Here is a 10,454-nt window from a genome sequence, read left to right on the forward strand (position 1 = left end):
GCTCTTGCCTCCTTTCTGATAGAGCAGGCCACCTGCAAACTATCATATCTTTACTGATAATGTGACTGGCACCTTGTGAACACGTTACATGATCCATTATCCAGTGAGTCCTCTCACTAAAGATTCCACAAAGAGAATCTTAATCTTATCATGATGTTCCCTATACCCCATAACTGTAAAATATCCATCGCATTGTGCTAAGAATATTCGTAGTTTATTTTTGGCTCCTTTATATGTGTTGGGTTCTTTAGCTTTTGGCCATTAGATCTTCCCTTGTCCTTTATTTCGTGTTGCTGCGAGAAATGTTTAAAACTAGTCTTCAGTTATTCCTAGTACACTGGTACCTGGTACCGGAGCAGCCAGGGCTGGTGGCTTAGATGCTACTGATCTCAACCTTCTTTCTGGCCGTGGATTTCCTGAAGGAGAGCTATCGACGGGTGATCTATTCTCTGGGGTTACTGGACTTACTATCCTCAAGGGCTTTACCGAAACGTAATTTATTGCATCACTAAATCCCCCTAGATTAAGGTTTTGATTGTCAATGTCAATATCTCCTTCCCAGTTTCTGTTGAAGAAAGCCATCTTGTATCGTTTGGCGTCGCTGTACATAATACGTTGTAATGTAACAATCCCCTTTCTGATAGTTAGTTCTTGGTGATGGGAACGATACTTCTCTTCTCCTTTCTTTTCTAGTCTTACCCTAGCTCTAGGCCTATGCCTACATTACTGATAGTACAAGACCTTTGTCTACTATTGGGAACACTTATTGTAAGCTTTCTCTAACTCTCCTTCATGAAGTATTCTCTTTAGCGTAACAATAATAAAGGTCGTGATAATGATAAAGAGCGTAAAGGTATTATATATTCGTTATAGTAATAAGTAGGAAAAGGACTTAGAAGTCAATCTAATTTTATTTAAACTCGTACTACCAACACTGGCATACGACGAGCCCCCACTGGCACAGGGATACCGCTAACTGGTATACCACTATTCTTAAGCTAACCAAGTCTACAGTCTTGCACCTGCCATCCCTGAGTCATGCCCGCACGAGAACTAATTATAAGACTATCAAACAACCCAGCACCCGCCCCGGTCCAAGTCCGTAGCCTCTCTGGTATGAAGCCAACCAGCACTAAGCGTAGCCAAAGCCGAGCAAAAGACCGACCCAACCAGGTTCCTTGTCCAACAAAATATAAAATCACTACCTCCCAGTCTGAACACCGTCCCGCAAAACCTCCACCACGGTAGAAAACCAACAAAATCAAAAACAAATATAAACTACAGGCGATACAATGGCAGAGAGGAGGTGACCAACATGTCCACCTCTTGCATCTGCATGCCCGGCTGTCGATCCTATGAACCCACTTTGCCAAGTGCCTCCGAAGAGCGTAATGGTGAGGAGGACCTATTCCTGCTGCCTGTCCCCCAAAAAACAAAATCCATAAACAAAAGAAATACATAGAGGTGGTGACAGACTGAAACGGTCAATGGGGCCTATTTCCCACCCGTGGTGCCCTGCCCCTGCCAGCCATGCCCGCTGCCAAACCAAAGAAACCAAACAAACTCCACAACACCCAGTACACAGAACCCAAACAAGTCCAACCAGGTGGTCGCAATCCACTATCCGCACAGGTGGCCATCAGCCAGGCCAGGTTACAAGGGAGCTTTACAGCACCCAGCAGCTTCACCTCAACAGCCCCAGCAGGCCGGAAATACTTAATTAGACATCACCCAACCTGACGCATACCCGACTAGTGCTTGCAGGTGCCTCTCCCCCCCCAGTCAGCCCCCCCAAAACCCCATGCACCAGACACCACACAGCCCATCCAGCCCCTTCAGCCCCTCAGACAGGTCAACCATCCGATATCCACAGGACAGCTTATATCTAGTCCCGACAGACAGCCACTGGTCTTGGCCACCCAACAGAGCCACCACCCTCAACTCCATACCAGCCGAGGGAGGCCCATCAGCCGAAGCCAGGAGCCAAAAAGGAGGCAGCACCAATACCCAAAAGCACCGGCACCAGCCACACCATCCAACCCAGTTGAACTGAAGTCCAACCAAGCCGGGAAAGAGTATGCAGAGCTAGCCGAAGCCAGTCCCACAGGTCCGGCAAATGCACAGACCAAACATTAGGCAAGAGGCACTCCCAACTGACGCGACAAGAAGGGAGGGGCAAGGAAAACAGAAGCAGTCAAACAGAAGGTAGGCCCCACTTACAATGGGTGAAGCCGCCAACTACAAACTACAACCGAACCAACCCAACGCGCAGATAACGCGAGTGTCTGGCAGCTAATCGTCCCACACCACTCCAGGCAGTCATAGATAACCACACCAGGGGGCAGAGTCTTTCAGAGTCAAAGCCATCTCCACCAAGGCAGAGAGGAGACACCTGACTAAACTACCATAAATGCCACAAGGACAAAACTCCAAGGGAATGGTGATAAACAACATCGTAGGATTTCCGACCATAGAAACATGTAGTAACGAGGAGGGGGGTGGCCGGCGAGGCCTCCTCCCCAGTGGATTGATGCGGCGGGTATGACGCGTTGATACTTAGGAAGGTCATCAGTATAACCCAAGGGCGTTTTGTATCGCGAGAACTAAGGACTCCGTTAAAACCCAACAAAAGACATGAGTTGGCCCAAAGAATGACATGGGTGATCCCCCCAAACACAATGTTCAATCCCCTCAATCGAACGCGAAACCTACGAGTAGATGATAGACAGGAAGCCATAGACATTTTACCAAAAGGAGCTCATATGCAACCTTGATGAAGTGCTCGAAGTGTCAGCATCGTGAGAAACCATCAAACAATGAAACAAGAAGCAAACTAGTAATCCGCCATGCAATGCCTAACAGACCTCAATACCAAGAACTCCAGGAACTACTGAGCGAACTCAGATATCTCCCCCAGAATCCAAGGCATCAAGGCCCACCATAGGTGCGAAAGAATCACTCAGGGCGAAGCAACAGCAAGGACAAGGAAAAGTACTTAGAACAAAGCGTGAAGAACCTATCCTCCTCAGCCATACCAAACTCCTTATATAGTGTTCTTCCCGCCTTTAGTCATGTGATCCAAAGTGGTTACATTCGTAAAACTAAATCATAATAAACTAATCATATGACCAAAGTGGTCACATGTTTAAAACCCTTGACCTTGTAGCAAGGTTATGTGCAAAAACTGATAAACCAATCATAACGTAATAAATAAGTCATATGACTCGAATGAGTCACATGCACGAAACCCATGACCTCATAATGAGGTCATGTGCTAAACATAAATCTTATGTGGAAGGCATACCTGCAAGGCACACTTGCAAGATATACTTACCAGGCACACATTCCATGACTTATACTTGAGTTACGTGAGAAATCTAACAAATCATAACAACTCATATGACCTGAATGAGTCATATACACAAAACAATAACATACCTATGACTCATAATTATGCATCATATAAAAACCTTTTTCGTGCTAAGCCACATTTGAGACAGATAGAAAGAATGGATTCTACAAGAATATCATCAATTCATGAATCTATTCCAGGAAGAGGAAGCCACTAGGCTACCACTCAGAAGACCAGGAATCAACCACGAGATTCAGCTGGACAAGGATGAAAAAACAGAAAAATCGAAGGAAATTCCCTACAAAAAGCTATACCTACTAGGAGAGGCAAAACTCAAAGAACTTAGAAAGTACATCGAACAAACACTGAACAGAGGATGGATTAGAGACTCCTTTGCATCAGGAGAATCTCCTATACTATTCGTCCTGAAGAAGGTCAGAAAAATATAACTCTGTGTCAACTACAGAGCCCTCAATTCAGTTACCAAAAAAGATCAGTATCTGCTAACCTTGATTGGAGAAGCATTAGACAGATTACAATCAGTAAAATACTTCACCAAATTAGACATCAAGGACGTATACTACAACCTACAGATCAAAGCAGGAGACAAATAGAAGACCACATTCACCTAAAGGTATGAAATGTTCGAATACCTAGTTATACCCTTTGGGCTAACTAATTCACTGGCTTCATTCCAACAATGGATCAACAAGATACTAAACAAGTACTTCGACATATGTTTTATCGTATACCTAGACAATGTACTCATCTATTTGGAAGATAGCAACAATATTAAAAGAATGTCAGCAACATCATGGCTACGATATAGGGATTAGGAATGAAGATCAAACCAATAGAGTACAAATTCTATAAGGAAGAAACCGAATAACTCGGGTTCATCATCAACAGAAGCGGAGTCAAGATTGATCCAGTCAAAATGGCAGCAATATAGCATAGGGCAAAACCTAACAACAAAACAGACGTTCAATGCTTCATGGGATTTTGCAACTTTTATAAAAGGTTTATAGAAGGGTTTAGCAGACTTGCAAAACCACTCGTAATCTAACCAAAAAAGAGAAGCAATGGGAATGGGGAGAAACAGAAGAAAAAGAATATGATGCCATCAGGACACATCTGACATTGGCACTGATACTGGTCTATTTCAACCTAAACCGAAGAACAATGATTGAAACAGACACCTTGAAATATGTATGCTCAGGCATACTGTCGCAACAATGTGAAGATGGAAAATAGAGTCTAGTATCTTATTGGTCTAAGACAATGACCCCTGCGGAATGCAACTACGATGTTACAAACAAAGAACTATTGGTGATAGTTCAGGCATTAAAGGAATGGAGAAAATACATCTGGAATAATGACTATCCAGTCTGAGTTCTTACCGATCACAAGAATCTGGTCCCGTTCATGACTCCAAAAGAATTAAATGATTGTCTGAAAAGATTGATGGAACAGCTGAGCAAATACAACTTCAAGATTGAATACCGACCAGGAAAAGAGAGTGGAAAGCCAGATGGTCTCACAAGGATCGCAAGCGGTAAACCACAAATAAAAGAAGACAAAACAATCAAACAGAAAACACGAATGCTATTACCAAAAGCTTACTTCAAGGTAATGCAAGTTATCAAATTCAACTCAGATGAGGAAAAAGAAATCAAGAAAGCAATCGAAAAAGACAAAACGATTCGGGCAATAAGAGAAGTATTGGAGGAAGGAAGAAAGAAGATGAAAGGGATTGCCCTTGGTTTATGCCAATGGCAAGATAAAAATATGTGGTACGATGGAAAATAATAGATTCCAGAGGAAGAAAAGATAAGGACAAGCATCGTACGACAACATTACAACATCCCAACAGCTGGACATGGAGGGACAGCATAGACCTTCTGACAATATCTACCTTGCTGCAGACAATGCTTCCTGGCATGGTGGTGAGGAAAATCGAAAATTGAAAGCAGACTGTGGTTACAAAAAACTCCCTTGGCCACCCAACTCACCAGATCTCAATCCTATTAAGAACACATGGGCACTACTCAAAAGAGCCCTTACCAAGTGATTCTCCAGACTGGAAAGAAGGCCTCATAGTGCAGCTGAATTGTTTGAGGCAGCAAAGGAAGAGTGGGATTTAATTCCCCAAGAGATGTTGGATGGATGGATAGATAGGATGCCTGAGAGAATGCAAGCTGTACTGGATGCAAATGGAGGCCATACAAAATGGTAATAATGTTTTTTTATTGTCTACTAGCAATACTATCATGTTTTCTTTAATTGAATTCTTTGAAATTTTTATGGTGGTTGTGCGGTTGCCATGCGAGGGTACGAAAACTTTCCGGACACGACTGTTCCCCCCACCTGATAACTGGTAGACTTACCCCACCACCATCATGCCCCAAGTTAAAAAATTTGATCCAAGAGAACACCATGGCAACAACCGCACCAAGCTCCAACTACCGCTTCCGCCGGGCGCACTACTGCGATAGCTTGATCTCCACAACCTTCCACAACCTTCCACAATGCCTCTGGTACCATCAATATCATGGCGACTCTCTCGCCTTGCTAGAGTGTCACGGACGAGACCACTCTGCTACCGCCGCCCCACATCATCACCATCACCACTATTACACCACCACCATCACCACCACCGTGCTCAACAAACCCGCTACTCCTCCTCCTCCTCCTCCTCAACCCAGACCAAGCGCCAGACCCTAAAATCCACAAAGATAGAATGGTACTACATTCCGGTAAGCCTGGGAATAGCCATGGTAGCAATGACCCATCTCCGCTCGCGCAGCCGGAACGCAACCTCTCCGGACTCCGCATCGCAGTCCGTCGTCCGGCCAATGGGGCCCTGGCAGGTGCATGTCCTCTCCACCCTGCCGCTAAAAGCGCTGAGTTACTACTGGGGCCGCTTCAACGAGATTCCTCTCCCGCGCGCGCTGCGGGTCCCCGGCTTCAAGCTTTACGCTTGGATCTTCGGTGTCAATCTGACGGAAGTGGAGAAGGAGGATTTGCGCGAGTACGCGAACCTGGCCGAGTTCTTTTACCGCAGGTTGAAGAGTGGTGTTCGCCCGATTGACGGGAGGGCGGGAGCGGTGGTGTCGCCGGCGGATGGGAGGGTGTTGCAATTCGGTGTTGTGCATGAGGGGCGGATGGTGGGTGGGGTTAAGGGGATGGAGTATTCGCTGGATGCCCTGCTGGGGGGGAAAGAGGGAAGAGGGGAGGAGGCAGAGGCGGGGAAGGTCTCTACAGTGGTGGCTAGATACGAACCTGGTGGGGATGCGGGTAGGGAATTGGCGCACGTTACGGATGATGAGGAATTCGCGAATATGAATGGGATAAGCTATACCCTTCCGGCACTCCTCTCCGGCACCTCCCCCACCCCCACTTCCTCCTTCTCCCCCTCCTCCTCGAAGACCGACGTATCGACCCCCCCACCGCCCTCCTCCGTCACCTCCGTCACCGCTTCTCTCTCCTCATCCTGGCACTCGCCCCCCCCCTCGAAAAACAACCTCTACTTCGCCGTAATCTATCTGGCACCCGGCGACTACCACCGCTTTCACTCACCAACAAACTGGGTAATCGAGTCCCGCCGTCACTTCCCCGGCGAACTCTACAGCGTCTCGCCCTACCTGCAATCCCGCCTGCCCGGCCTCTTCACTTTGAACGAGCGCGTGGTCCTCCTGGGCCGCTGGCGCTACGGCATGTTCAGCATGACCCCCGTCGGCGCCACGAATGTTGGCAGTATCAAGGTGCATTTCGATAGGGAGTTGAGGACTAATAGTCTTGCCAGAGATGTTACGGGCTTGGGCTCGGGAGGCTTTGCGGAGGCGACGTATAGGGGGAGTAGTGAATTGCTGGGCGGACATCCAATGGTTAAGGGGGGGGAAATGGGGGGGTTTAATTTGGGGAGCACCATTGTGCTCGTTTTTGAGGCGCCTGGGGGTGGGGGGGATGGGGAGAAGGGAAAGGTGAGATTTAGGTTTTTGGTGAAGAGGGGGCAGAGGGTTAAGGTTGGGGAGGCCTTAGGGGTAGTGGAGTAGTCCTTGTACTTTTTCTTATTTTTTTTTTCTATCATACTTCTATTTTTGTTTACCATTATAAAGGGTGTATAGAGGAAAAAGTGTAATAGCGGTGTATCATAAAATATATTTTCTACGAGCAACAACCGTTCAAACCGTTCGAATTGGGAGAAGGTGAAGAAGGTGATAAAAAAAGAGCCGCAAAACAACCAAAAACTCCGGACCACGATGCAAAGCGAGAGAACCAATTGAGTGGAGTCACCCTATCCGCCCTTCCAATTTCCGGCCAATTCGACATCACCTCCCCCTGACCTCCTCACATTGCCACACCAACCCACCCCCACCCCCAGCTCCACTTGCACCCCCTCCGCCCGCCCCAGAACCCCTCGCCTTCCCAAGAAGCCACTCCGTAACCCCAGCAACACCCTTCCCACCCTTCCCCTCTCCATAGGCATCCCCACCCTTCTCCACCTCCTCAATAACATGCCTGGCAACCCTCCCCACATCATCAAAACCCGAAGAGAAAAACTCCACAAAACTCCTCCTCCTCACACATCCTCCATTTAACCACAAACACTTCCTCCCCTTCCCCCTGCCCCTCCCGCAGCATCCTCTCACTGAGAACTTCCAAACGGCGATGCCTGCCGGGTAACCTACCCCACGCCACCGGAGCAGTCCATAGCGCTGCCACGTACGCTACCCTCCCGCGCACAGCGGGTAAGTGTGGGTGTGTGCTTGGGAACAAGTTGAGGGTTATGCTGGGTGAGAGGATGTCCAGTGGAAGTGGGGTCTGGAGGAGGGTTGGGAGGTGGGACTTTAGGGTTTGGATTGCTAAGTTTTGTCAGTTAATAGTTGAGCAAGGTAAAGGGGGAATTGTGGGAGGGGCGATACTCCGGCCGAGGTTTATGCTGCGTTCGGATGGAGGCGTGTGGTCTTTTGATGGTTGAGAGGGGTTTGGTATGCTCGCGGCGAAGTAGGAGGGTTGGTGGTGGTGGGTTGAGGATTTGCGGGGCGCCGGTGTAGGTGCTGGTGGGTAGAGGAGGAGGGGTGTATTACTGCTTATACTGGCTCTGAGTAGCAGGAGCGGCCGTCGGAGGGGGGATTGGCGGAGGGAGTGCTTTAGCATTGTTTTATTCTGTGCCGTGTCCTAGCAGTGTCCGGGGGGTAGGGGAACAGAGAAGAGAAGGAAAGGAAATTGAGGCTGAAATTCTCGTCCCCCCCTCTCTCCCGGATTAATAGATCAATTGATTGACTTTGGCTACCGATGGTTGGTTGGTTGGCTGTGTGAGCGTTGGTTTATTCGTTGAGGAAGTTTTTCTTCTTCTTTGGCAGAGTTTGATGTGGGATGATGGGTGGGGATTAATCGGGTTGCGGGAGTCCCGAGGTCGCACTTGGAACCGGGGTTGATCAATAGGGGCTTCTCTGATTGGTTGGTGGGTTGGGGGTGAAATGGGTATGATAATTTACTGCTATCATTCCGGCAATCTATCATAATTCCTCATCCATACGTGAGATGAAATTTACGGTCCCAAACTCAAATCAACATTCAAGCTTAATCCGGGGTGTTGAGTAACCCTACATAATATTATTATTTTTTATGGTATCATATTATATGAAGAACCCAACCATTTATTAGAACTAGAAGCCAGTCGATCTACGCTCGAGTGCGTAGCAAAAGTTCAAAGTACAATGGATGAGATATGAACGGTCAGAAATTGCCAGAACTTGGATATATGCAACTTTAGAAGGTATAGAAAAGAATTATTTAATTCGATTTTGTGAGAATGAATCTATTGAATTTAAAAACAAACAATATAACATGGGCATAAACAGAAAAGGAAAGGAAATAGTAAAAACAGCATGGCTTGAGTAAAGATATAAAGTGTAGCAGGTTAGTAATTTGTAAATAAGAGAGCAGTAAAGTTAAAAAATCAGTAAGAAATACATGCCAGAATGGCAGGATAAGGTAAGAAAGTGTGGATAGAGTAAACAGCAAGCTGAAGAACCATTAGTAACTTGACCAGGAGTAAAACAATGAGAGGAATTACCAGCAGAATAGGAAAGATAGCTGAGAAAGCTGTGGAGGTGGAGTGAATTCAGAGCCTAAGTGTGATGTTTGGGATTGAAAGTTCTGCCAGTACTATAGAAAAAGATTAGTATTATAATCAATAGACTTAGACGAAGTACATATAAGGGAGTCAACTTACTAGAGAGGAATTCAATAAGAACTTCAGGATATACTACATTATCTGTCTAGGTAGGGGATTGCTCCGAGGATAAGAGAGTCAGTCCATCCCATAAGGTGACTCTAGAGAGAGCCACATACAGTTGGCCATGAGTGAAGGCAGGGGTGTGTAGATTGACACCAACCTGATCCAGAGACTGATCCTGGAATTTGATAACTGTTATAGCAAAGTATAGATGGACTGAGAACTGAGTGGACTCTAGGATAAAGGGGGAATCCTCGTCTGCGGTAGTAAGCTTGATCTGTAGAGGAAAACGGATCATGCCATCAAACCTTCCACCAAGATGTAATGATCCCCCGTTGGATAGTTAGTTTTTAGCAACGGAGAACAATACTTCTCTTCTTTTCTTCTTCTTCTCAGTCTTCTGATAGCAATAGGCCTCTGCCTATGTTTCCGATAGTATAAGACCTTTGTCTTCTATCAGGAATGTCTATCATAAGCTTTCTCTAACTCTTGATAGTAAAGAGTATTCTTATCATAATAGTAATAAAGATTGTGATAATGATAAAGAACATAATGGTGTTTTATATTCGTTAAAGTAATAAGTAGGAAAAGTACTTAGAATTCAATCTAATTTTATTTAAACTCGTACCACCAACACTGGCATATGATAAGCCCCCACCAGTATAGGGATACAGCTAACTAGTATATTACTAATCATAAGCTAACCAAGTCTACAGTCCCACACCAGCCATCCCTGAGTCATGCCCACACAAGAACTAATTTCAAGACCATCAAACAACTCAGCACCCTCTCTAGTCCAAGCCCATAGCCTCTTTGGTATGAAGTCAACCAGCACTAAGTGAAGCCGAAGTGGAACAG

The 10,454-nt window shown here is 46.2% G+C and overlaps 2 protein-coding genes; one reads left to right on the plus strand and one right to left on the minus strand.

Moving 5' to 3' along the window:
• Positions 1-6,135: 6,135 nt before the first annotated feature.
• Positions 6,136-7,523, plus strand: GSTUM_00001836001 (uncharacterized protein; the record flags this gene model as incomplete). XM_002838897.2 has 2 exons in its annotated part: positions 6,136-6,666; positions 6,781-7,523. 2 exons carry the CDS (start codon positions 6,136-6,138, stop codon positions 7,405-7,407), a joined length of 1,158 nt encoding a protein of 385 aa, XP_002838943.1. The 3' UTR covers positions 7,408-7,523.
• A 242-nt stretch (positions 7,524-7,765) lies between these two features.
• GSTUM_00001837001 (uncharacterized protein) lies at positions 7,766-8,731 on the minus strand. XM_002838898.2 has 2 exons: positions 8,278-8,731; positions 7,766-8,217 (listed from the first exon to the last, which is right to left on the minus strand). Exons 1-2 carry the CDS (start codon positions 8,510-8,512, stop codon positions 7,895-7,897), a joined length of 558 nt encoding a protein of 185 aa, XP_002838944.1. The 5' UTR covers positions 8,513-8,731; the 3' UTR covers positions 7,766-7,894.
• Positions 8,732-10,454: the final 1,723 nt, after the last annotated feature.

The sequence above is a fragment of the Tuber melanosporum genome (genome assembly GCF_000151645.1).
Source record: "Tuber melanosporum whole genome shotgun sequence assembly, scaffold_290, strain Mel28".
NCBI classification, from domain to species: domain Eukaryota; kingdom Fungi; phylum Ascomycota; class Pezizomycetes; order Pezizales; family Tuberaceae; genus Tuber; species Tuber melanosporum.